A 27,757-nucleotide genomic window follows, 5' to 3' on the forward strand; every position below is an offset into this window, starting at 1 on the left:
TCAAGGATGTTTGCCGCTAAGCGATCGCGTCGGTTGGCGATTGATTCTTCATCGGATGTGATCTCGTCTTCGGTGTCACACGCGGCCAACAGAACTTGTCGTCTGTGCCTCTTGCGGGGCCGGAGCATCCGTCCAGAATGTCGCAAGACCTCATATTCATCCAGGGCTTGGATCATTCGCATGCATAAGTCTTGCGCCACGGTGCCTTTAGCCTTGCGCTGGGCTTTCAACAACGACTCATCTCCAATTCTGATACCAAAGCGAAAGACAGTCTGCGGGGCTTTTCTCTTCCACGCTGGGGCATCGGGATTCTGGGAAAACTGATCGGCGATCTGTAACAATTTCTCATAGAATTCCCCTTCAGGCAGCCTAACCAGATCCATCTCCGGTTCCATGGCGTTCTCCATGTACTGAGATTCGCCAGACGAGCGGCCCCAGCCAGTCGTTGGATGGTGTTTGATATATTCGGCAGGGAAAGGGTCACCCCCTCGCGACACACCATACCATTGCCTGTAGTGTTCGTACAATCCGGCATTGAAGTTAGACCACCATACCTCCTGTCCTGTATCCTTAGACCTGCGCATAAATCCATTGCTATGTGGGTATGGAAGTAACCAGTGGCTTTGGAGGAATGAAGTCCTTAAGACTTTCTTCCACTCCCGCGCTCTATTCTTGCCCAGAATTTGGTGGAGAGCCTCGAAGCTTTGCTGGTATACCATACGATATGGCTTGTCCTTCCACCCCTTCCGATCAAAACGGCCATCTTTCCACTCCCATAGCCAAGCGAAGATAGTGTCCACGCTCTTTACCGCGATCCGACGCTGATCTAGAAGCTGTAACGGTTGGGCGCCCTCGATAAATACGCCGCTGATGCTGTCATAGCTAAGGGGAACCTCTCCTGCTAGAGCCCGAGAAGCATGGTCCGGGTGTAACAGTCGTTTGACCTGTAGAAACACGTCCTTACGAAACACACAAAGAGACAGTTGTCGTAGGAAGTCCGCGAGAAGATCGAGGCAAGGAGGAATGGAGCTAAATTCTTCCATCCAGCGGTGGGCCTGGTGCACCCGTAGGAAGTCTAGACGAACGTCTCGGATCTGCGCGTACCGTGCGTGGAACGCCGCCTGCATCGAAGGGCTGTTAAACATCATATATTGCGCGGACGGTTGTCGGAAGGTCATCGTATCCCAGTTGAGCTTATCCAGAAACCAGGCATATCCATATTTCTCCATGCTGCTTTGGAATCCGAGACCTTCACACCGGCGAAGGCCGTCCGTCCGCCGAGCATCAGGCTGGAACCAGACATCCCGCCAGCAGCCGGACACCCGCTGTAGAAGGCCACCCGCATAGGAAAATTGCAGGCAGCGCAGAAACATCATCATCACCCGAGTATGTTCCCACGTAACAAAATGGCGGTCATTGATGCTATAGACAGTCTCAAACCCCACGCAGAACTTGTTGATATTCCAGTGGAACCAGAAGAGGAGAGTGGAGGTAGGGAGGAGGGAGTAAAAAGGCTCAACTTCAGACGAAATCCCTGGAAGTTGTGCCTGGTGAAGGTTGCGCTCTCGGAATTCCTGATCGATCATATAGAACAGACGGAGGGAGATGCGGTGCTCTTCGCGAAGACCAAATACTTTCATATAAGATCCTTGCAAGGCAGCGTGGCACCGCTGTTTCATGTTCAGATATGCCCGGATCAACGCGATTGGGTCATGGCTGAGACCGCCCCCGACATACTGCCAGGTCTTACGAAGCTGAGGATCTAGTGCCAAGGTTTCTAGGGCCGGATTAGAAAAGGGATAAGCATCCCCTGCCGCAAAGACCTCCTTAACACTGGAATAAAACTGCGTGTAGAGGAGACCGGCCTGCCGCTGCGGTGAGGATGGACGCGTTTCTAATGTGAGGCTGCCAGTATCGTGGAGCAGACTAATGGGATAAAACTGCTGCTTTGGACGTGAGGATCCAGGAGGATGCTGCTGCCCGATCCACTCGGTATACGACTCTAGGCAACATCGCCGCCAGAGGATGGTCTGTGGCACCACTGGGCTTGCACGGAGCTCCCCGTCCGAATGGAGCCTAGATGCGTGAAGTCCAACACCACCAACCCGTGAGGGCCCAGTAGGACAGGTCTCTTTCCCAATGTCGATGTAGAATTGATCGGAGAGATAAGACTCGTCGATCGTGTTACCCCAATGCTGGGCAAACTCCTGCATCATACCGTTCCACGTATTTGCTTTGGTCAATGTCTTTAGGTTTTTACCCTGGACCAGGATAGTCACGTCTAGGAAGTGCTGGAACCCAGCACGCTGAACAGTCTCTAAGATATTCGCCCATACAAGCGGGAGTGCATCTGGTGGTAGGAAATAAAATAGACGCTGCTCTCGAGCTACCGGATCCACTCGCCGGGAGCGCATCTCGACTCCCCGGGCCGTGGCATTGAACCGGCTGTGATCAAAGCTAGAAGGATAGTGCTGGACTAGAGATCCCTCGCAGTGCTGGTAGATCGCAGGCAGGAGGACTTGATCCATCCAGACCCGAAAGTCATCATCCCGGAGCCGGCTGGACTGCTGCTCCTCCCGGTATAGTCGCGGAAACAGAAAGTAGAGAGAAATATCTTCAAATCCAATCAACCGCCCGAAGGTATAATGCGGGATGTTATGTACTGGTTGTTGGACGTGGTGGGTGCGGCCATTGCTTCCAGTATGGTGTACACGAAGGGGATCAAGGTGGAGACTCGAGTGAAGATCAGAGACGGGCATCTGAGTTGGGTTCCACCGCACGCCAAGTTTCGCTACCGCGAGGCTCTCCGCAAACCCCACGATACTATCAATGTCAAAGGTGACCCCGGTCGGGCGTTCTCTTTGATGATCCACAGCGAGGCAAATATGGGCGGGAGGAGCGTCAGGCGTGACTGAACTAATCCCGGTATAAATCTCACGCTTTCGTTCTGCACTAGTCTGTCCTGCTAGGTTGTCCTCGCGTCTGGCAATGGTCGTATCGCTGAGAACATCCGGAAAGCCCCCGTCGACCTGAACCTGGTCTATATATTCTCCTAAGCTGATATGCTCGGCGTGCTTGAGTTCGTGCTCACTCTCCTGCTGCGTATGGCACTGGTAGCAGCAACCATGGTGTTGCTGGAGCTGATCAGCAAGTAGTCGGGCGAAGTCGCACATGACATTGGCCACGTTAGGTTCTAGTGTTTCCGGTTGTGCAGATGCCAAACGTTGTAGAGGCGGATCCACCTGCAACGAAGTCTCTGTGGTTTCTAACCTGGGGCTACGCTGATCAGGCCATGTTGGTTGGGTTTCCGGAGATATCGCCCGAAATGGCTCATCAGTTAGGTCAGTGGGCGGAGCTAACGGCCACTCATCGCTTGTAGGCGGGTTGTTATCTGTAGATAAGTCTAGTGGTCTAAGTCCTAGGCTGAGGGGCGGTAGGAGCTGCTCAATGTCCGTAGGAATCGTTAGTTCGCCGGGGGGAAAGTAGGTTGGCAAAGCTTCATCGACATAAACGGATGCTGGTATTGTAGTGGGATAATACCGGTCGAATTCTATCGCACGCTCCACAGCACGACCAGATTGTCGCTGGTTTCGCTGTGCTATGATCTTAGCCTCTTGTCTTTGCTCGGCGGATGCATACTTCCGAGGCCGCCCTCGTTTGCGCGTAGGGGCTCGAGGGGAGTCGGGCGCCATAATACTAAAGAAGAACTAGAGTAAGAGCGATGGTAAGCAGATATCGAGCTTACTAGAGTCGAGCCCCAAAATAAGGGGTCAATGACATAAGCATGGAGGGCGGTTCTGATCTATCGAGGCGGTTTATGATCCCTCATATAAATATTGCTTATGGTCCCAAATAGGCTTAGTTTTGAGGAAATAAATCAAAAAGGGTTTAGTTTTGAGGACAAAAACATGAAGCACGATTATGTAACCGTTTTCCCTTCAAAGCTCCAAAAATGGCCAACTTCGATGGGTTGTAACTCCGTGACCGTATAAGTTAAAAGAATTCTGATTGAAGAAATAAAGTGGACTAAGCCCACTGCTCCGTATTGGGGCTTTATTGAGTTAAAAAAGGGCTATGTGGTTGTTGGTCGACTTCCGTTTTCTGCTACTGGTAAAGGTGACCCCGGTCGGGCGTTCTCTTTGATGATCCACAGCGAGGCAAATATGGGCGGGAGGAGCGTCAGGCGTGACTGAACTAATCCCGGTATAAATCTCACGCTTTCGTTCTGCACTAGTCTGTCCTGCTAGGTTGTCCTCGCGTCTGGCAATGGTCGTATCGCTGAGAACATCCGGAAAGCCCCCGTCGACCTGAACCTGGTCTATATATTCTCCTAAGCTGATATGCTCGGCGTGCTTGAGTTCGTGCTCACTCTCCTGCTGCGTATGGCACTGGTAGCAGCAACCATGGTGTTGCTGGAGCTGATCAGCAAGTAGTCGGGCGAAGTCGCACATGACATTGGCCACGTTAGGTTCTAGTGTTTCCGGTTGTGCAGATGCCAAACGTTGTAGAGGCGGATCCACCTGCAACGAAGTCTCTGTGGTTTCTAACCTGGGGCTACGCTGATCAGGCCATGTTGGTTGGGTTTCCGGAGATATCGCCCGAAATGGCTCATCAGTTAGGTCAGTGGGCGGAGCTAACGGCCACTCATCGCTTGTAGGCGGGTTGTTATCTGTAGATAAGTCTAGTGGTCTAAGTCCTAGGCTGAGGGGCGGTAGGAGCTGCTCAATGTCCGTAGGAATCGTTAGTTCGCCGGGGGGAAAGTAGGTTGGCAAAGCTTCATCGACATAAACGGATGCTGGTATTGTAGTGGGATAATACCGGTCGAATTCTATCGCACGCTCCACAGCACGACCAGATTGTCGCTGGTTTCGCTGTGCTATGATCTTAGCCTCTTGTCTTTGCTCGGCGGATGCATACTTCCGAGGCCGCCCTCGTTTGCGCGTAGGGGCTCGAGGGGAGTCGGGCGCCATAATACTAAAGAAGAACTAGAGTAAGAGCGATGGTAAGCAGATATCGAGCTTACTAGAGTCGAGCCCCAAAATAAGGGGTCAATGACATAAGCATGGAGGGCGGTTCTGATCTATCGAGGCGGTTTATGATCCCTCATATAAATATTGCTTATGGTCCCAAATAGGCTTAGTTTTGAGGAAATAAATCAAAAAGGGTTTAGTTTTGAGGACAAAAACATGAAGCACGATTATGTAACCGTTTTCCCTTCAAAGCTCCAAAAATGGCCAACTTCGATGGGTTGTAACTCCGTGACCGTATAAGTTAAAAGAATTCTGATTGAAGAAATAAAGTGGACTAAGCCCACTGCTCCGTATTGGGGCTTTATTGAGTTAAAAAGGGCTATGTGGTTGTTGGTCGACTTCCGTTTTCTGCTACTGGTAAAGGTGACCCCGGTCGGGCGTTCTCTTTGATGATCCACAGCGAGGCAAATATGGGCGGGAGGAGCGTCAGGCGTGACTGAACTAATCCCGGTATAAATCTCACGCTTTCGTTCTGCACTAGTCTGTCCTGCTAGGTTGTCCTCGCGTCTGGCAATGGTCGTATCGCTGAGAACATCCGGAAAGCCCCCGTCGACCTGAACCTGGTCTATATATTCTCCTAAGCTGATATGCTCGGCGTGCTTGAGTTCGTGCTCACTCTCCTGCTGCGTATGGCACTGGTAGCAGCAACCATGGTGTTGCTGGAGCTGATCAGCAAGTAGTCGGGCGAAGTCGCACATGACATTGGCCACGTTAGGTTCTAGTGTTTCCGGTTGTGCAGATGCCAAACGTTGTAGAGGCGGATCCACCTGCAACGAAGTCTCTGTGGTTTCTAACCTGGGGCTACGCTGATCAGGCCATGTTGGTTGGGTTTCCGGAGATATCGCCCGAAATGGCTCATCAGTTAGGTCAGTGGGCGGAGCTAACGGCCACTCATCGCTTGTAGGCGGGTTGTTATCTGTAGATAAGTCTAGTGGTCTAAGTCCTAGGCTGAGGGGCGGTAGGAGCTGCTCAATGTCCGTAGGAATCGTTAGTTCGCCGGGGGAAAGTAGGTTGGCAAAGCTTCATCGACATAAACGGATGCTGGTATTGTAGTGGGATAATACCGGTCGAATTCTATCGCACGCTCCACAGCACGACCAGATTGTCGCTGGTTTCGCTGTGCTATGATCTTAGCCTCTTGTCTTTGCTCGGCGGATGCATACTTCCGAGGCCGCCCTCGTTTGCGCGTAGGGGCTCGAGGGGAGTCGGGCGCCATAATACTAAAGAAGAACTAGAGTAAGAGCGATGGTAAGCAGATATCGAGCTTACTAGAGTCGAGCCCCAAAATAAGGGGTCAATGACATAAGCATGGAGGGCGGTTCTGATCTATCGAGGCGGTTTATGATCCCTCATATAAATATTGCTTATGGTCCCAAATAGGCTTAGTTTTGAGGAAATAAATCAAAAAGGGTTTAGTTTTGAGGACAAAAACATGAAGCACGATTATGTAACCGTTTTCCCTTCAAAGCTCCAAAAATGGCCAACTTCGATGGGTTGTAACTCCGTGACCGTATAAGTTAAAAGAATTCTGATTGAAGAAATAAAGTGGACTAAGCCCACTGCTCCGTATTGGGGCTTTATTGAGTTAAAAAAGGGCTATGTGGTTGTTGGTCGACTTCCGTTTTCTGCTACTGGTAGCTACCCCCGTGGGATAGAGTGCTGTGGTGGCGTCTTTGGTAGTAAAGGTACGCCGTAAAGGTACAAAATGCCGTACCCCAACAAAACATCTCTAATATTGAATCGCCATTTTCTCGATAACTAGGAGGCTACGCATGCTCCGAAGTGAATCGGAGATAAATTACATTGTCTATTAAAACTTGCCAAAATTTGAGAGCGATCGGAGGTCATTAGACCTCACCAGTCTAACGAGGAAATTAATTCCCAGTCTAACGGGACCCACTTTTTATGTCCCATAAACCCTAGTAGTTAAGAGGAAACCATAATTCCCAGTCTAGTAGACTGGGCCACCCCCGTGGGATAGGGTGTCGTGTATATCCTTTACACGCGTAATCGGAGTTTTTATAAGGGCATTCTATTAGGTCGTCGCCGTCCTCTTCGATCGCTACGATAAGGTGCTAGTCTAACTAGTCGGCCCGAATCTTATCTATAAGATTAGCTATAAGCTCGTCGGCTTCTTTATCACTCTTATTGTCATAGTGATAGTTCCTAGGACTTTCGATAGGTGTTTCTAGAATCTCGTGTTCCGTTCCTAGGAGCTCGTGTCCCCTTCCTAGGAGTGTGGATCCGGATCCTAGGTTATAAGTGATTCCTAGGAACTTATTAGGTGTTCCTAGAAGCCCTATGCCCTACTCCTAGGTGCTCTAGACCGTTCCTAGGAGCGTATTGCCTCGCTCCTAAGACATATACTATGTCTAGCCTTAGCTTTCGACGGTGTTAAGGTCTACCTCGGGGAACCTAACCTCCTCTCCTAGGAGCTTCTTATCTACTCCCTAGGTTTCTAAGAGTCGTTCCCGGAGCCTTTCGCTCTAATCCCGGTCGCGTTAGGATTCCTAGGTCGCACGTAGTTCTTCGCGTGTCGCCCGTAACTATGGTCGTTTGTCGTACGACTTCTTTTACTTACATTCTCTCGCGCGGTGTCCTAGTTTCCCGTAGTTAAAGCAAAGATTCTTTTTCTTCCGCTCGTCTTATTCTTTACGAGTGGCGTCTAGTTCTATAGGTTTTAGTCTATATAGATCGTCGTCCCGAGCGGGCCGTCGATAGTCCCGTCGGTTTAATTGGTAGCGGGTGAACCCGTGCGACTTTCCTTTTTTCTACTAGTCTATTTCCTAACGTTTATATCGTCGCTCGCTATTACGGTTATCGATTTTGATAGCGACCTTGATAAGTTAATCTAGGGTGTTAGGTCGGTCAATCCTCGCTAGTTCGTCCTTAACGTCGGACTTTAGTCCGGCTTCAAAGTACGGGATATACGCTCGGTCGGGTAGATCTAGATATAAAATAATCTATAGGAATTCTAAGGCGTATACTAAGGCGCTATAGTGTTAACGGATTCGTTATAATTTTCGTTCAGCCGTTCTTACCGCGTCGATGTCCCCGAATATATTCTCGAGGTGCTAGCGGAAGTTGCTATAATAGGTAAAGATGTCGATAGTGGTTATTAACCATGCTTCACGAGGTTTGCTATAGTAATCCCTAATATACGGCTCGAACTAGTCCTATGCTTGTCCGCGTAGGTAGGTAGACATAAAGACCACCTTACTAGCTTCACTAGCAAGCCGGTTAGCGTTTATATCAATATATATGTCTATCTAAGTGAGGAATCCTCGAAGCTTAGATCGGTTTCCCTCGAAGCACTTAGCCTTAGGCAATCGAAGCCCTTAGATTGCATTAGATAGTGCGGAGGCTGCGACTTAAGCGTGCATCTATGCTAAATAGTCGTCGACATTTTTATCGTGCTCTAGTTTAGCCTTAAGCTATTCGGTCAAGAAGACCACTTGCTCTCTTAAGTCCTTGATACTATTGTCTCTTTTAGTGTCGGAATTAACGTCTTCCGGTTCCGGCTTAACGACCTTAGTCGCTAGCTTCTTGCTGCTGCTAACTTAAGACATCTTTGCTTATGACTCGAACTTGATTCGAGACGGTGTTCAATATGTTACGCACGACTAACGGGTCGTCGCTATGTTAGAAGTTTCCTAGGTTATACTTACCTAAATGCTTCTCTGCTTCTAACGTTAACGATCTATCTCTTAACCGTACCGTTGCCTAACAGGCCTTATACGGGCTAAGTCCTTTTAAGGGTATCGAGGAGCGATGCCAGATAGAGCGCCGAACTAACCTATACCGAAGTATGGGTCTATTCGTAGTGTTGTCAAGTTATAATTAAGTTATACGAGTCACCAAAGGTTCTAAACAGTAGACATAAGTAACAATATATAATTAGGGGATTGATACTACCACCCCCTTTGGATGCTACCACCCCCCTGCCTGAATTCTTAGGCCAGTATTTTTTCTGCCGGACATATTTCTGCCACCACCGACCATGCATGAGGTACTTACATTTACTATGCAACCCCATAATTAAATGAAGTCACTTTCGTACTCTACCACCACCATGCCAACTGCACGGCGCTAGTCCCAAATAGGAAATAGATGCTGTTTTCAAAAACTCTGTAGAAATGAAGGAATTGGCCTATGCAGCGGCCGGTCGCCATTTTACGTTGAATTCTTTAAAAAGTTGCATGAGAACAGTGAAGAAATTGAGTAATTTGCATTGGATTGGCCATTTATGGAGCTCCCCGACGCTTCCTGAGGCGATCAGACCAGGAATCTTCGTCCTGAGATGCCCATGAAGCTATTCCCGACCCCTGAGATGTAGCCATGCTCGGCAGCGATGCCTGCTGGGTCCCTCCACGGCCACGGCCAACTTTCTGAGAAGCTTGTTGAGCTTCCTGGGCCAGAGATGAAGCTATTCCCACCATGGTATCACCCTGCGAGGCTTGTTGTCTTCCTCCACGTCCGCGGGCCCGTCCGCGGGCCCGTCCACGGCCCCGTCCACCTTCCTGAGAAGCTTGTTGAGCTTCCTGGGCCGTAGATGAAGCTATTCCCACCCCGTTATGTCCCTGCGATGCCTGTTGTGTCCCTCCACGTCCTCTGCCACGTCCTCGGCCGCGTCCACGGCCGTGTCTACCTTCCTGAGATAGCATGAGCTCAAAGCCGGAGGGGTCTCGCTGGGTGGAGGTGTCTTGGGTGCTTGCTTGGGTGCTTTCGCCGCCGCCGATGAAGTTCCTAGCGCCTCGGGGGCGTCCTCGCCGGCGCACTTGGAGCGGATCCTGGAGTAGGAGTAGCGGGTTAATAGGAGGTGCAGATACACTGTACAAATGCCAGTGTTGATGAAATAACTCAGGCTCAAAGCTCTTCTCCTCTTCTTCGTACTGCATTATAAGATGAATGCATGGGAACCCTGCCGTATTCTTCGAATTACAGCGGCAAAGTGGAGGAATCGGCGGCTTCTCATCGCTTGCTGGTCGATAGCGGTTGTAGACGTCTATTGTAAGCTCTATCACCTTGGCCGAAATTCGTCCAACAACTAGCCTAAATAGCTGCTTCCAGCGAGTATCGGTAGACCTCCTGATCTTATCATTCTCGATCGTATCGGTGACCTTCTTGAATTGAAGCTTCACAGCATTCTCAAAGGTGCGGAGAACAACCAGTAGATCATTAGTCGAGACTTGAAGGTCCTGCTTAAGCAGCCAGTGAGCGCCCTCGGTCCGAGAGGTCGAAATCTCGTTAAGATGAAGGTATTCGGAGGTGTATTCATGAAGGAAATACTCGGGGCACTCGTCTAGCCATTCACTCTGTAGATACTCGAGTAAAGGCTCAAAAATCGGCTCTTTGTAGCATTCTTGAAGCTGTCTCCATCTCTCCTGTCTCTCTTCCGTAGTGATAGCGTAGACGACACGAATCCACCGCTTTAGCATCGTCTTCCATGCTTCATGGACTATTTCTCGAAGCTCTCGGTCTCTCTCCGCCTTCGTCCGACGCTGTGAGGAAGCAGCTTCAGTCTCTTGCCGAGCTTTTGCTAGCTGCTCTGCGAGAATCGGGCGAGCTTTCTTCATAATATTCATGTTGATATGCCATAGACAGATCATATGCTTTGTAGAAGGGAAGACGACCTTCACAGCATTCATTAGCGCTTGCTCCTTATCGGTAAGGATAGTCTGGGGTGCTTGAAGGCTAAGAGCTTCGTAAGCGTCTGCTAGACAGCTTAAAATGACTTCGTAGCTATCATCTTTCTCGTCTTTGATAAAGGCGAAGGCGACGTAAAAGGTTGAGCCCGTAGCAGTGAAGCCGACGATATCGAGCATTGGAAGGCCGTACCGGTTAGTTTTGTATGTACAGTCTATTGAAATAACCCATGAATTTGTCTTAAGCAATGCTATACTCGTCTTATGCATACAAAAGAGGGCTGTGACATGATTCTCATCGTCAACTTCATGCCTAAAGATCCATTCGCCGTCGCGCGGAAGCTCTATCAAGAGGGCTTGAAGCGGCGTACGTCCGGCAAGGAACTCAATATGAAGCTTCCTCCGAAGGTTGTAGATGTCTCGGGCTATAAGACATGACTCTTCATCCTCCTTTCGAATGCTAGTGAGGATATGACGCGTAGAAAGACCCTGTTGGAGCTGCTTTTCAATCACCGGCACCTTTGTAGATAGCTCCTGCTTCCGTTGAGCGACATGGGTAAATAGAGGCGAAGGCTCATGGTTGTGGGCAGAGTTCTCTACTGTAAGACGCCATGTATTGCTCTCTTGTAGCCGTAGAGAGATCGAGAATGGGCACTCAATCGCGAGCGTATTTGACTGCCGCTGGCGCTTATTGCCGGCGGACCGATCTCGATACGCCCGTCCTCGGTCACAACATAGTCGGACGGTCTTCATGACCCCTTTCTTAGTACGTTTTGAGCGGAGGATTGAGACTGCGTAGCCATTTAGGGCGCCAAAAGCATTGATTGCGGCTATTCCTTGCTCTGGCGTATCGTACTGCTGATCGAGAGGGGGTAGCGGGAAGGTATGGAGGCTTGGTATCGGCGGCGAGGACTCGGGAATAGCGTTAGAAAGGCTTGGCAGCGCGTCATAGAGGCTTGGCATCGCGTTTTGGTGGCTTGGCATCGTCGGCGGGGACTCGGGAATAGCTTCAGGCTCAGAATCGGACGGCGAATCAGGCTGTGAGGAAGCCATCGTAAAGGAGAGTGAAATCCGAGAGAAATGGGTGAAAAACGCGAGAGAAATGGGTAGTAAAATGGGAGGTTTGAAGGTGTAAACAACAATTATTTTGAATTCCTTATTGGGTACTACAGTGGAACAGGAGTGACTTATTTTTACTAGTAGTTTACATAGTAATTGGAGGTACCTAAGGTGTGAAATACATGCAGGGTAGTGGTAGCAATAAAATAAAAGTTCGAGGATGAAAGCGGTGAGAAAAGCGGTCAATACTGGCCTAAGAATTCAGGCAGGGGGGTGGTAACGTATTCGGTAAGCGAGCCGGCCATGTAAGCCAACCGGCCACCCAACCCGATCTATTAATTTTAAATGCATTTATTTCAACCAAAACGCCATTAAATTCAATAAGCTAAAATCGAGGTCTATTAGGACAGGCATTTCTCTTATGACCCTCAATTCCACATGCTCCACACTTCGGTAAGGCCCTCGTACGCGGCTGTAAAGGTGCCGGAAGCGGTCTTGGCTGACGGGGTATTGGCGCTTCAATTACTGGTTCTTCCACCTGAATAAGCTCGAGAGCCTCTGAAACTGATAGGCCTTGTTCTCGAGATATCTGCCTAGTAGACCGAGTAGACCTCGAAAGGATCCGTTCTGATCTGTATCCGGATCCGCCCCGATCCGCCTTTGGGGCGGATCCGGATCTAGTTCTTCGATCCGTGGGGCGGTTCTATAAATCTTTGATCCGCCCTGTACGGGGCGGATTGATCCGCCGGATTAACAAAAAGGACAAACATAAGAAACCCTGTGATATGCATATTTTATGTAGATTTGGGCTGTATTTTTAAGTATTTGGCTTACAGATTAATCAAAAAAGTATACTAATGAAATAGAAATTGATTTGGAACTCTCTAATTCTATTAAATCTAGGGCTTTAAGTACTCCCATTCACCATCATCCCGCTTTGAACGCTTTGGAACCCGCCCTGATGTACGCCTCTGAGTACCACTTGCATCCTGCAGATTTGAATTATCAGGTAGCGGGATCTCATCCTCTTGGACTTCTTCATCCTCGTCTCCGAGTTCAATCAGAGGTGTATCTCTGATATCTCTAAGAGGTCTTTTACCAAGCGCAACCCTGCTCGGGCCCTGCGATGGTTGAGCCTTAGCTGAGAAATCTTCTTCAGTATCACTGATTAGATCAAACATATCATCATCTAGCCTTTCGCTCTTCCTTTTCTCCTTCACTGCTTGTATCTCCTGTGCTGTAAGATACTCCTCTATCAAAGTATGCTGATCACTTTCAATGTCAAACCTCGATGTACATAAATACATCATAAGATCCTGGATAGTTGTCGGTTTAAGAGACCCTCGGCGGTAATGACAGATATCACGAGCAGTATTGAAGAGTCGTTCAACACCAGAACCAGTCGCAGGAATAGAAAGAACATCGCGTGCAAGGCTCGCAAGAACTGGGAACTCATACTGATTACACTTCCAAAAGACACATGGATTAATCTTGCGAGTACCTAGTAAAGGATTAGTAAGAGATAATAAAAGGTATTTAGTAATGATTCACTTACTACTTCCAAGATATTGTGTAAGCTCATCGTCTTGGTTGATCTCACACCCCTGGGCTTTCTGCCTGTCACCTATCTGATCAACTATAGAGAACTGCTCTATAGAAGAAACTCCATGCAACGCTGGCCGAGTTTCAAAGTAACGCTTCTTGTATGGCTCAAGGTATTTTTCAAGACTCTCGCGGTATTGTTTGCGATAAGGCCCATTCCAGTCCTTCCCAGAGAAGTATTCAAGCTTGTTCTGGGGTGCCATGATAGTCGCAATCGCATAGAGATCACCATAGGCCTTGTCGGTCTCGGCATAATAGTCTCTTAGCTTCTGTGTTGCATATTCGAGAGCGGTTCGCATTATTATCTGCCATCTTGCTTTCTTTCGTCTAAGCTGGTCCCTAGACCTCTCGAGATGATCGAATAGCTGATTGTAGATACTAAAGACTATATGGATAGTGACATCCTTAGTCTTTGAGAGAACACTTGTGAAGTTGAAGAAGGGTTGTGTGATAGAAAGAAGATAGTCAATCTGCTTCCATTCGTCCTTAGTGAGCACAAGGTCAGAGAGGCCACACTCAGAGCAATACTTGTCGCAGATAGTCTGTAGTCTTTTGGCACGCTGGAGCATCAGAAATGTAGAATTCCACCGGGTTTTAACGTCCTGCATCAGAACAAGCTTTGGTTCTTTGGACTGGAGCTCGAGGAATTGCTCTCTACGCTGAGGGCTTCTATTAACCCAGACTGCTAGTCGCCGAACCTAGGTTGATATTAGTATAATATTAGCTAAGAAAGAAGGAGGGGGGGGGGGGATTTCTTACCTTATTAAGGGTAAGCACGATATCTTTCTTCTCTCCATGAGCTTTACCCCGGGACTCAGAATCTGTCCATTCCATTTCTTCTCGGTCATTCTTTGGGGCTGCTTCCATCCTGCCGAGAAGCTCGTTTAAACTGAGTTGAATAACATGTGCCATACACGGGATTCGAACAATAGGGGTACCATCTGGTAACACGAGTGAATCAAGAGCTTTCATGATACTATCATGGAGCGTCGTGTTATTTGATGCATTGTCAGTGGTCATTGTTAAAACCCGATCTTCGATGTGATGTTTTTTTAAAAGATCCAAGAGGACAACACTAAGGTCGGCCCCTTTATGGCTTCCATGAAGTGGCTCAAATCCAAGCAAGATCTCACGGTAATGCCAGTCTATATCGATAAAATATCCGGTAATGGCCATAAAGGCTTGGCGGAAGGGCGAGGTCCAGCAGTCTAATGCAATAGAAAGCTTCGCACCTGACGGAAGCATCTGTAGAAGGCCTTTTTGGCGTTCTATCACTTTCGCCTGGATCTTCTGTCGTACTAGATATGCAGACAAAACCCGAGGCGGAGATGAGGCGAGACTAGCCAGTTTGACTAGTTTATGAAACCGAGGATGTTCAACAAACTGAAATGGTAGTCGTAACTCAGTAATTAGAGATATCACACACTCATCAAACTCCTCGAGGGTAAATTTCTCTGGCTGAGGGCCATTAAGTACCTAAGATAAACAAGTTAATTGTAGGTTCAAGGAGGAGTAGGCATAATAAAAATAAGTTCTAACATACCCCTGATTGAAGAAGCTTTCGAATATCCTGTGAGGGTTTCGATCTCCGGCAATTAACACCCTCCCGGACATGCTTATTTAGGGAGGATGTCCCACGATTTCCGACCGCGGGGTGGATGATAACCTGGCTGCATACTTTGCACATGACCTTAGGTGACCCATTTTGAATCATAGCAACCTGATAGAAGTGTTTCCAACAGTCCGCTTGGCGTCGTTTCTCGAAGATATTCCTTTTCATCTGACTTCCATACTCTGTCATCAACCACCACCCACAGAATTCATCATTCATCTCCTCAGTCCAGAGTATAAAGTGCTTCTGGTTTGTCGTAGGCCCAACACGTTCTAGAGTCGGTGGAACAGGAGGTACTATTAATGGTCGAGCGGAATCGCCGTCAGGTGTAAGGGTGGATGTCTGCTGAGATAGAGCACTAGGGGTAAAATATATTGCTCCGTCAGAAGGAATATCTGAAAGGTTATCTAGAGGATTATCCTCAAAGATAGAGGAAGGGTAGGTATCCGAGAACTGAGAGGCTTGACTTTGTGACATAGTGAATAAGTATCACTACTAACTTTAGTAAAGAGAAAGAAGGAGACTTACAGGGAGGAAAGAAGCGAGAAAGAAGGGAAATTAAAAGACGCGACCAGGAGCGCGAGCTGAACGACATTGTAGATATATCAATTCTAATATGGGCTAGGCGACCTACAGCCCTACTATATGATTGGCTTTAAGAGCAAAACGAGCCCACAATAGAACGGATCTTAACGGATTGATCCTGATCCGCCCTGGGAAAATCCTGACTGATCCGCCCCGCCCCGCCCTCCTAAAACCTTTTAGTATGTTTGAATTTGCCTGACTCTTTAATCCAAAGTATGCTATGTAGGCTACAGAGATAGGTATTTCGGTAGGAATCACTTATTAAAAACAAAGGAAGAAATGAAGTACCTTAGTTTATCAGCTAACTAATCATAAGGATATAATGATTTTAGAAGGCTTTGCTTTAAAATAGTTCAAGAAAGTTCCGAAAAAGTGTGACATGATACTTGGGTGAGAATATATATTTCCCATGTCATTACAACACCTCAACTTTACTTTAATAATTGGCTAACAACCAAGGTCGGAAATGATGTTACAACTTCTATTATTCAAATTCCATAGGTAAAATGATTTACATACGGTTTCAAAACATGAAATTTCAACCAAAAAATCACTAAATCTTAGGAGTTATGAATGCATTGACCAGAACAAGTGTATATTACAGTATTTTATTTAGATAAGTCATCATTTATATCCGCCAAAACAGGAAAGTCTTGGCGAGTTTATGCAAATCAGGATCGAAACGGATTGATCCTAATCCGCCTTGCGTAGAACCGCGGTGCGGATCCGGATCAAAGAATTCGATCCGGAAATCCGGCGGATCAGGATCAGGATTCAAAAGTTGGATCCGGATCCGCCCCATTTCGAGGTCTAAGACCGAGTCCGTTTTCTCTTTTTTTTCTCGTTTTCGGCCCGTAATTCCTTATTTTCCTTCGCTAGTAAGATAGCGTTATGCATTGCAAGCTAGCAGCCTTTGATAAGCTGATTTAAAGCGCGATCTGACGGGCTCGGTGGACTTCGCGATCTTGTACGAAGTAAAGCTTTAATTAAAGAAGCTTACCGACGTAGTTGTTTCTCGGTAAAAGGTGTTTTTAGGGTGAAATTACGGCTCGATTCGCTCCCTCGGCTTAGAGGGGGGTCGGGGTTCGAAGGCATATATTAAGCTTCGAGATCACTCGATCGGGGTCGTAAGGCACTAAACCGGCGGCGGCGAAGCTATTCTTAATAGTCTCTGGTTTAAATGCCTCGATTCGGGCGAGAGGGTATTCTTCGAGGAAGTCTAATTTATCGACGTAGTTGATTCTAGCACGCGTTTTCGATTCGATAAGCCGACCGTAAGACCGTTTTAACACCGTAAAACAGCCGATATCGAGAGGCTATAAAAGGTGAGACGAATACGGAGGCATACAAATTGGGATGATATCGTTTTTTCCGCAAATTTCGTCGAATTTCGGGGTTAAATGACTCCCGTGGCCGTCGAGTATTAAAAGTCTATACTTCCCCTTCGTACGCGAAGAAGTAGACGGAATAAAGAGCTTTTCGAGCCACCGAAGTCCAATTTCATCGGAAGTCCACCCGTTCGGACTAACCTCGAGGCGCCAATCGTCCGGAAGGCCGTCGAACCAAGACTCGACGAAGACTTTGCCCTTAAAAATCACGCACGGAGGAAGCGCCCACCCCGACGCGTTTATACATTTAATTGTAGTCACCTACGCGCGATTTCCGGGCTGTAAAAGTGCTCGCCGACCGTAGTATTCCTTTCTCGTAATAACCTTCGCGGTCGCAATTAAGCCTATTGCAAAACCGGTCTCGTCAAAGTTATAGATATCGTCGGAATCGATACCGTACGAAAGGATCGTTTTTTGGACGAGAGAAAACCATTCACGAATGATTTTAGGGTCTTCGCATTTTGCGCGCTTATAGTTATATTGCCTCGAGAATTGGGTTAAAAGGTCGGGATGCCTTTTTACGAAGTTATAAACCTATTTCTCGCCGACTATTTGAACTGGTATAGTTCCCCGCGCCGCGAGAAGAAGATTCGTAGTTTCTCGTATAGTAGATGGCCGAGGCGCTACTCCACGGTCATCAAGAGAGATGATCCATTTTTGAAGCGATTCCTCTTCAATTGCTGTTAGTTTATGGCTGTTAGCGCGAGTTTCGGTGCGTGTTTGGTGGCCGCGTAGTCGGTCTTGAAGAGTTATACGAGGTACGTTAAAACAGCGCGCTGCTTCACGAACAGAAGATATTTCTTGTTTCTTAATAGCCTGAATAGCTAATAAGAGCCTGCCTTCTTGCTCGATTAAATTTCGAGAGGATCGAGTACGAATTGGTGGCATGGTGGGTGGTTGAAGAAGAAAGGTCTAATTAATTGACGCGTTTCGCGCTAGGTGGCCGGCTGGCTTACATGGCCGGCTCGCTTACCGAATACGTTAGCATCCAAAGGGGGGTGGTAGTATCAATCCCCTATAATTAAACACGAAGAACTAAACTAGATACATAAATAAGTGTCCTTATATATCCTAAGTCCTTCCTAAGTAGAATAGTAGAAAGTAGAATAGTAGATCTAGCTTAGCAAGATCTACGCATCGACTATTGACCTTTCTACTACTTACATGATCACGTGGTGGTCGTCTCATTGGTTATTAAGGTATACAATAAGACGGCGAACGGAAGGCCGAAAGTGGCTCTTTTGTTACGCAGATCCTATCCGTCACATATAGGCACATATGTATAGGATAAAGTCTGCCGGGTGGGTCCGCTCAGGGTCAATCATGCCTTTGCTCACTAAGCGCTCACTAAGCATAATTGCGTTTCTCTTTTCTTTGAATACTCGGGGTGTCTAGAGTATAAGGTACTGCACGTGATCTAATAACAGATAGATCGGTTGGCTCTCGGTGGCCCATCAGTAAGTTGCGGCCCCATAATCGATTGGTGCCTGGTAGGTCCGTAACACAGCCAAGGCAATGTGACGCTTGACCAATATTCCTTGGCATATGTATGGCTAGAACATGCGGACAACCTTTTCAGAACTGATGAGCTCCTGAGTTCTAAGGTGCTTCTTTTCAACTTCACACCAGCTCACACCTCACAGGCCCGCCGAAGGCCAACGACGTCCAGAACATGGCATTACGTATGGTACCGTACATTACACGAAACTGCTTTACACTTCTTCCAAAGCATGCCCTCCAGATCATCGCCATCCTTCTGCAAAACCTGTCCCGAGAAATTGCTCGAACCATCCATACGGCACCGAGACCAAACCCCTCACAGCTACACTTTATCCGTGTATATGATACAAAGTCAGTCACTTATCTCGTCTCAAATGCTTAGAGCCTTGTCAAAACCAGTCATGCGGTCCCTGCTGTTCGGCTGCCCTTGCGACGCGCGACTTGGAAACTGTTGTGACGGCTCACACAGCTTCTACTGTCTTAGCCAGCAAAGCGCGCATTACCTTTCTTTCCAGCCTTAGGCCCTCCCAGTAGACGCGTTACACTGCTAAACGCGTCGCCAGTCTTCCTCTGCAGCGCCTGACGAAGATCACTCAATTTTGGAGAGACCACCTGGACGTGTATTACTGTCACTTGCGCACTGCAATCACGGTGGTGGTCGTCTCAGAAATTTTTCGAGACAACAGGTAGTTGTCCTCTCCGCTCCTCCTGATAAAGGGGCCTGGGTATGATTTTCAGGTGATGGGGTTCCGCCGCCATTCAAGGACTGTGAATGATAGACCTTTCAAGCAGCCTCACTACCGCCTCATTGCCATTCAACGCGGCCCAGGACAATGCTGTTCGACCAAGAGAGTCTTTTGTGTCCACATCCACCTCCCCAGTCTCCAGTAGCAACTTCACCACCGCTTCGTATCCATTCTGTGCAGCGAAGGACAACGGTGTCCGACCATCAGAGTCCTTTGAGTCCACATCGGCCAACCCGGTCGCAATTAACAGCTTCACCACCGCCTCATGGCCCTTCCCTGCGGCCTTGGACAATGGCGTGACGCCGCGGGAGTCCATCAAGTCCACGTCGACCCTCCCGGTTGCAAGTAACAGCTTCACCACCTCCTCATGGCCATTCCACGCCGCGTTAGACAATGGGGTGGAACCATCGGAGTCCTTCGCGTCCATATCCACCTTCCCAGTCTCAAGCAACAACTTCACCACCGCCTCACGTCCCTCACTTCCAATCCAAGAGTACCCACTTGCAGCCAAGGACAATGGTGTCCGACCCCGATTGTCCTTTGTGTCCACATTCACTCTGCCATCCTCAATCAACACTTTCACGACTGCCTCACATCCATACAGCGCCGCACTGGATAACGGTGTTCGGCCGTCGGAGTCCCTTGAGTCCGCGTCCACTCGCCTGGTGTCAAGTAATAGCTTAACTACTTCCTCGTGTCCTTTTAGTGCAGCCCTTGATAACGGTGTCCAACTTTTGTATTTTGAGTCCACATCGATCTGCCCAGACTCAAGCAACATCTTCACTACTGCACTATGCCCTTTCTCTGCAGCAGTGAATAACGGGGTACGGCCCCAGGAGTCCTTCAATTCAATATCTGCATTCCCAATTTCAAGTAACAGCTTTGCCACTGTCTCATGCCCGTTCACTGCAGCCAAGGTCAAAGGTGTGAAACGGTTCCTGCTTATCGCCCTAGTGTCAGCCCCGCCATGAATGCTTCTTTGAACTGTAGCCAATTTTCCATGTTCTGCGGCCCAAAGCAGAGCGGAACTTCCACAATTATTAGAATTGTACCGATAGAGGTATGGATTGAGGAGAGAAAAGAGCTGACTATTTGTTTGAGCCAAATAGTTAATATCTCTTTCTGTCTCCAGAAATGTTGCTATTGACAGCAGTATTTCCGTTGGCAAATGAAGAAGACACATTTTCACAACATTTCAACAACATCAGAAATCTGGATTGAGATGGCAAAAGGGAAATCAGGGATTGGGCTACTCAGCATTCATAAGCGGTTGAAACTGGCAGAAAGCTCCAGAGTTGACTTTATTTCGTCCGATATCGCAACCAAGCGAGAGTTCGGCTATCGACCCGTGGAAAACCCACAGTCCAGCCCACCCCCTCCTACTACCCCAACAACCCAACACCGAGTAGGCCTTCGAGAAGGCACGTCTATGCAATACTTTGCTGCGTAAATCGCTAACTCATTAACAAATAACTGTTAACTATTTACAGTTGTGATGTATTGTCAGGAGAAATCTGAATCGCATTAAATTTCTTCAGATCCAGAAGAAAGTAGGAAAGTGGGCAGGATCAAGCCAGATCGCCGGATCTCCACCCCAGCCCGCTTGGAACCCGTAGCTGGAACATGGGTTAGGGGGAATTGTAAAATTGCAGGTCTCAGCCAGCCACAGTGGTATCTGACGAGTCAATACAATGCCAGTGTCCATTTTCCCGACATCTTCCTCTCCTCAAGGTTCCTGTAAACAGCATGTTGGCCTAGTACAATAAAGTCAGTTCTGCTACAGCCCTTCACGCAATCTGCGCGTATGTTTGGTTGTGAGCGCGTAGTGTACAAGCTGCAAGACGTTGATCACGAGACGCCCAACAAGTGCTAGCCCTAGGTGTCTAGGGCTCCCTCTAGGGGGTTGTCTAGGGGCATGAGTAGTTGGGTAGTTGTAAGTAGGTAAGTAGGTAAGTAACTATCTAGTGCCTATGAACACAAATACTACGCAGCCTCCTGTTTTTCTCTATCAAGTCAAGACATTCTTGTTCGACGAGTTTCTCAACTCTCCATTCTTCGTGTTCACTAACCAATTCAGCGACTTAGTGCATCTTGCGAATGCCACAAAACTGAATTTGGTCACTAGATTGACGTCAGTCTAGGATTTGGCGCAAGCGTAACGTGGCCGAAACGTGGCTCAAAACATGGGTATTTAAGGGCCTTCTTCGTATAGTGATTTAGTCTCCACAATTAGCATTTACAGCCCTTGAAGCCCCGGAAGGGCCCATCCAGGGAGCTACATTCAAGGATAATGCAAAAATCGGTCAATCAGACGACATCGACTAACCTTAACTGGTGGAAATGGGAGACAAAACCGCCGTCCGCCTCGAGGTACCACGATTGGGACTACAGGTTCAAGCGCAACGCCAAGGACCGCTATTATTCTCCTTTCCATGCCGACGCGGAACGTGCCTTATTTGCCCCAACGTTAAAACATCTTACACCGAAGATTACCGCGTCTTCGGTAGTTCACGACAATGGTACTGGTGGTGGCGCTGCCACTTCAGTCATTCTCGACATGCTTGACCCTAAGTTTCTGGATGAAATTCCAGAGATTTTGATTACCGACACTTCCAAGCTAGACGTAGCAAATGAGTGCTATAGCCAGTGGAGCCCCAGAATCACGGCTGTCAAGGCCGACTCTCAGGATTTAAGCAGCATTCCTAATGGGAAGTTCACTCACTCTATTGCCATGTTCACGGTGTTCCATTTCCCGGATGCGCCTCAAAGCCTCCGTGAGATTTACCGCACTCTCCAGCCCGGCGGGGTCGCAGTGCTTCTTGCATGGAAGCGATCTGGATGGTGCTCGGTTGTCCACCAAGCGCAGAGCCTTGTTCGCCCCGATCTGCCTCTTGAAATCTTTTCCAACCTAGACTTCAGTGGAGAAGTTGTGCTGTTCAAATTTGTCGTCGAGGCTGGATTCAGCGAGGCAAAAGTGGAAGTGAGACAAGAGAGAACTGTACGGAAAGGCGAGCATATCGAAGAAATGAAAAAGTTCATCTTGTGGGATGGGTTTCGGGATGCTATGACAAAAGGCTGGACTGATGATGAGAAAGGGAGATGGCCCGCTGCCGTTGAGGAGGCCATCCAAAAAGATGTTGAACAATATGGAGGGGTTTTGTTCGAATCCTGGACTGCAACTGCGTATAAGGAAGCCAAGTAAGCGTTGGTTTATCCAGTGAGACTGGATTGCGCACCTAGCGGAATATCTTCCGGTTGGAGAGTGATCCTGTAGTATGATGCAGCGGGACTCAATTGAACAACGCAAGCGCCCCTTGAATGACTCCTCATCTTATCATTCCAACACCGCTTTCTTTGTATATAATGTCAAGAACAGGCTAGACGTTCCTCGCAGGATGCCTGTACCTATTGATTGATTGGATGGCTAAGACTGCCAGTGAGTATATCGAAATGAGTGTTCGATAGAAATCTTATCTCCAGGCCTCATTGTGGCTGAGTGATTAGACGTCGTTTTCGTTTTCACTTTGTCTATATAAGTCCACATTCGTGCAATTGCTATCAAAGGTACTATTTTGCTAAAGCCGGAGCAATTCGATTTACGGGGAATCGCACCCAATCGACAAACTCGCGCACACTCACGCAACGGCCTACCCATCATTTCGCGAAGCTAGGCAGACAGCTCGCAAAAAAAAATGGCGATTCCATTCGCCGTTAGTGTTGGAGTTCTTTCCACAGTCTGGGGACGTCTCCAGCCCCGCAAGATGCACACCGATGAGAGGGGATTGGTGCCGAAAGATGGCGTGGTAGGCTGCTATAGTATCCTACACTGAGGTTTTTTCGCTGGCGTTGGAGGCTGTAGAGCAGCAATGATGGCCTAAATAGGAGTTATTAGAGCGGAGACAATCCAGCTGAAGGGATTGTAAATTCACCTGATCAAATATATCATTCAACCCGTCTTGGGAAAGTGCAGAGCACTCCACATACTGGAGCCCTAGGCCTTTTGCCATTCGCACGCCGTCTTTATACCGTACTGGTTGCATCTTCATCTTCGCCAGCTTGCGTTTTGTACTCGGATCATCCCGTAGGTCGGTTTTTGTGCCAACGATCAGACATGGCACCCCTGGACACATGCAGCGGACTTGCGGTACCCATTTTTCACGAACAAGCTCAAACGAGCCAGGTGACGCGATAGAAAAACATACAAGGCACACATTGGTTTGTGGATACCAGAGTGGACGCAACCGAGTGTAGCCTTGTTCGTCGGTGGTATCCCATAATCGCAGCATGCGCTCTTTGCCCACAGTCCTGTAATGAGATTAGCACGTACATTCACCACTAAAATTGTATAGCTCAATGGACAAAGCGAAAGTCCATGCTTATTTCTTGATTGGAATGGTAGACCGAACCTACATTATAATAACGTCGCAGGGATCGAGGAGGACTGGAACATCCATTGACGGAAATTTCTTCGTTGTATAGGAAATGAGTAGAGAGGTCTTGCCTGTCCCATGGTCGCCCAAAATAACGCATCTTAGACCGATCAGCAACCACCGTGACAGAGAACCACCATCAGAAGAAGCTCAGCTACTTACTTAATTGCAGTATCGATGCCCATCTTCAATTCTGCTTAGACAATGTCGATACAGTATCCGACCGATACGGGATAGTTGGTCAAACTTCCCACAGAAGTAGAAACGGTGAGTTCTTGTAGTTTGGGCGTCTCTTTGTCGCAGCCAGAAAGGCTCCTCCTTAGCAACCAATGGAGTTTTGTGTTTCCTAGGCTTGTCTGATAATCAAACATGAAGGAGAGTGAAGAAGTGGGATCAGAGCATGAGTTGGACCTTGAATAAGTTCCCCTCTCAGCTCGTAAATAAGCTTCCTTGGGTGTTGCATCTTTGGCGAAGTTTCGTGTAATATACAGTATTGTACGTAATTCAATTGTCTTGAAATAAAAAGATCTATCTTTAGGAAATGATTAATTACGTCTTAGCCAATTACGTATTAGGGTGGTTTCGGGTACAGGCCGAGAAACAAAGAGTGAGTGCCCAGGTAAACTTTTTTCGAAATCTACTATACTTTTCTGAAAAGACTGCGCTCTTTTCGGGTACGAGCCGGGAAACAAAGTGCGTGTGCCCGAGGGGTAAACTGTTTTCGAATTCTATTATACTCTGCTGATGTTAGGTGGGGCACTAGGAAACAGTGTTAGAGAGAATGGAGGTAAAACTGGTTTCAAATATTACTGCTGAAAACCGGTATCTAGTGAAAACATTATTGTGTTGTGTGCTAAGCGGGAGCTAACGCTAGACGAATAGCGGACCTACCCATGGGGGCTCCCGAGCCCCTTACTACTATGCACCTGCGATGCCATCAAAAATCAATGTTTAATGCTCTCTGATTCCAAGCCTGCACCTTGTTCCTTTTCCGATCATATGATTATTTGCTGCATTACTCCATTGGCCACAGCTGGTTTTTGAGGCATTTTGCCTTATATCTTTGCACTTAAGGCACATTGAATCTTGATTCATGATCTCTTGCCTATGCAGAGCTTAAAACGCCGAATTATCGAAGGGGTTTTGAGGACCATGCGGTAGCCCGGAGCTTCTGCTCGTCGGTAAACAACGCGCAGACTTGGCGAGTTCGCACAATCCACATCGACTCTACATAACGTAATCTACGACGTTGCATTGGTGTGTTTCTTGCTCTGGACGATCTAGCTATTTGATACTGAGGGGCAAAGCTTTTCGCGAATCGTTTGTCCCGCTGAAACCGACCGTTGGGCATGTTTTGATATCTCCAATGTCCCAGCCGGAAGCAGATAACTTATCCAGGAATTCTCTCATTTCTCGGGTGAAAACGAACTGGTACAGGAAATAGTGCATTGTCGATTTTGAAAACCGAAGTGCTGGAAGAATGTGACCTATGTGTGATTTAGGTCGTTGAGGTTTAAGTCAACCAGATGCTGGTATTCAGCTGGAAAAAGGTCAGGTTGTCGTTCATAAGCTATGGGATACATTCCTTCGCGTACTGTAGCAGGAGCACCAACTTTTGGAAGCACTTAGCTCGCACCACGTTGTTGATGCACCCTGGAGGAGCGATAGAGAGGAGAGGAGAGTTGAGATAATTGCCGTGATTGAAGTGAACTGAACTTGAGCTCTACTCCAGGTGGTCGTTTCTATTTAACTGAAGCCATTCTTATTTATCGGGGTCTTGTTATAATTTCAGCACAAGTAAAGGAAAGTACTTTCGCTTGGATTGCTATGTATGTAAATATGTCACTAACAAACTATAACTTTGCGAACTGTCCAGTCCATCACTCTAATTAGTCAACCAACCACCAACCCGCGATGCTTAAAGGGATTTGAGAACTTCTGCAGCGGCCTGTTTCCCGCTAGTGTAGGAAGAGTCGACCTGATCAGTGACAATGCCGGCCCAGAACAAGGTTCTGCTGACAGGCTATAAATTTCCTGAATGCCAGTGAGGCTTTCCGAGTCTGTGAAGGTGGCGCGAGAAAGGGGATCCTTAGCCCAGTCGTGTTCCATGATCTTAAGTGGTTCAAGCGTAGCATCATCCGCGATTCCTCGGACAACTTCGAGGAGCTCCACGTAGCGCTGCTCTGCGGGCATATCTAGTCTAACAGGCGCTTAGCCTCCTCCCCTTCGGCTCCAGCGAGAATAATCCGTCCCGAATATTGATGGTTCCCCATAGCCGCATTTATAAGCCACAACGTCTTTCCTGCTTCGATAACTTGATCGGCGCCATTCGGGAACACCGTTCTGTTAAACTCCATAAGAACCTTGACAGTCGACTCATGCGGCACTGCTTTGAACGCATCCAGTTTCTGTTTTGGTAAGGTTGGAGAAAACTCCACAATACCAGCATTCAAAACTGCGACAGGTAGCGCTACTACCACGGCACGAGCTGAGTAGGTATCTCTATACCCTTCTTGCTCAGTATGGACTATAGCAGAACCTGGTGAGTACTCCACGTGAACCACAACTGTGTTGAGGTGGATAGCTAAGCAGGGGATCAGTGGAGCAAGAATCTGGCTGTAGCCACCAAGAACTTGGTAGTTATACGGATTCTCAATTTTTTCCTCCTTCCATCGGCCGGCTACACTTGTTCTACTGAACGTGTTTGTATGAGTGTAAGTCATTAAGCCTTGCTGGCGGACCAAGTCCCATGTCGATGCTTCCGTGTTGTTGGTATACTCTCCGCCGTGGATGAATTGTGCTCCAAGTTCGATTGGAATTGACATAGAGTCATAGTCAGTCCATAAACGACCGCCGATACGATCTCGACCTTCAACAACAATGACCTTTTTGCCGGCATCCGTCAGGGCCCGAGCAGCGCTCAACTCTGAAATTCCGGCACCGATAACAATAACATCGGCATCGGTTTCTTTCGTCCCAATGCTGATAATCGTTAATAGCCATATAAAAACAGGTGATTGGGAATGACAGTACTTGGTTTCTGCTCCGTTTAGTGGAGTGGCATGAGCTAGGCCCGAGGTCATCATCGCGATACCGACGACTAGATGCTGCAGTACTTTATACTGCATAGCACTAAAATATTTCAAATCACAAGTGGTGTTTATGAATCTTTTTCAGTTTATCATGAAATTTGTTCCTTCCCAGTTTACAACGCCCCTTATATATCCTAAGTCCATCGCATTGAAACAAACTGCCAACGTCGTGGATCAAGTGACATATTAGAGTGAGGCTGTGCATAACCTATACACTCGGTATCCTCGGGTCCCGCCACATCTATAACGCAGACTTACATCTGTCCTCGCAGCTTTCGGAGCGCTCGGGGACCGCGGAATAAACCATTTGCTTCCAGGCTACTAGTCGTTTCCACTCAGGGTAAAACCGCGCTGGGCAGGGTTACAATAGGAACACTCGGAGCATTTACAAACAGGAGGACCGGTAGAGGTTCACTATACACATACAAATTCCATGCTAGTTAGGTTGCAGGCTCGGTCAAAACGGCCTCCGAGGGCAGCGATTAGTGTCTCGGCATCCAACCTCGACTAACCGGCCCCACGTAATTTTTACGAAAATTACTGTACCCTTGTAAAAAGTACGTGGGGCCGGTTAGGTCGCGACTAGTAAGGCTTGGCGGTACCGCGGATAAATAGCATTTCAGCTACGCTATTCCAATAACGATAAGCAATCATTGATGACTCCTGCGTCCAGAAAATCCTACCACATCTATTCAGATTTACAATATTTTTACAATGACTCACTGTAGCATGAAATCCAATGCATTGAGACGAACGAAGTGAAAGGAGGGTTTACCTTCGTGGACTGGGAATACCCTTGATGAAAACACTTTATCTATCGGGTGGCTGTTAGTCAAATCCTGCCGTTGATTTCGCTAGGTCTGTCTAATGCTGTCATATCATTGGCTATCTCTTCTCTCCACGCTCTCTTCTGGTTTGGTTTTCGTCTTGGGCCTGGCACTAGCGTCTTTCTCTCGTCTTAACTGGCTCTTTCGTCTTCACCCCTGACTTGCTTTATATACGTATCTAGTGCTAGGTAGTCAAACGAATACAATCTATATATTATCTTATCAAGTAGGATATCGTACT

The 27,757-nt window shown here is 47.8% G+C and overlaps 4 protein-coding genes across 4 annotated transcripts; 1 reads left to right on the top strand and 3 right to left on the bottom strand.

Annotated features, from left to right (window-relative positions):
* Positions 1-6,340, bottom strand: N7446_003463 (uncharacterized protein; the record flags this gene model as incomplete). Its single annotated transcript, XM_058512212.1, has 6 exons — positions 1-16; positions 82-3,707; positions 4,122-4,985; positions 5,399-6,050; positions 6,095-6,250; positions 6,300-6,340. 6 exons carry the CDS (start codon positions 6,338-6,340, stop codon positions 1-3), a joined length of 5,355 nt encoding a protein of 1,784 aa, XP_058373541.1.
* A 12,840-nt stretch (positions 6,341-19,180) lies between these two features.
* On the bottom strand, positions 19,181-19,945 carry N7446_003464 (ankyrin repeat domain-containing protein; the record flags this gene model as incomplete). The annotated part of the gene is made up of 1 exon (XM_058512213.1): positions 19,181-19,945. The coding sequence occupies one exon, from the start codon at positions 19,943-19,945 to the stop codon at positions 19,181-19,183; it is 765 nt and encodes a 254-aa protein (XP_058373542.1).
* A 1,512-nt stretch (positions 19,946-21,457) lies between these two features.
* On the top strand, positions 21,458-22,369 carry N7446_003465 (class I SAM-dependent methyltransferase; the record flags this gene model as incomplete). The annotated part of the gene is made up of 1 exon (XM_058512214.1): positions 21,458-22,369. The coding sequence occupies one exon, from the start codon at positions 21,458-21,460 to the stop codon at positions 22,367-22,369; it is 912 nt and encodes a 303-aa protein (XP_058373543.1).
* A 3,423-nt stretch (positions 22,370-25,792) lies between these two features.
* N7446_003466 (flavin monoamine oxidase family protein) lies at positions 25,793-26,683 on the bottom strand (the record flags this gene model as incomplete). Its single annotated transcript, XM_058512215.1, has 2 exons — positions 25,793-26,579; positions 26,631-26,683. The coding sequence occupies 2 exons, from the start codon at positions 26,681-26,683 to the stop codon at positions 25,793-25,795; spliced, it is 840 nt and encodes a 279-aa protein (XP_058373544.1).
* Positions 26,684-27,757: the final 1,074 nt, after the last annotated feature.

This window comes from Penicillium canescens, assembly GCF_028828765.1.
Source record: "Penicillium canescens strain IBT 15451 chromosome Unknown utg000003l_segment0_segment0, whole genome shotgun sequence".
Taxonomy (NCBI): Eukaryota; Fungi; Ascomycota; class Eurotiomycetes; order Eurotiales; family Aspergillaceae; genus Penicillium; species Penicillium canescens.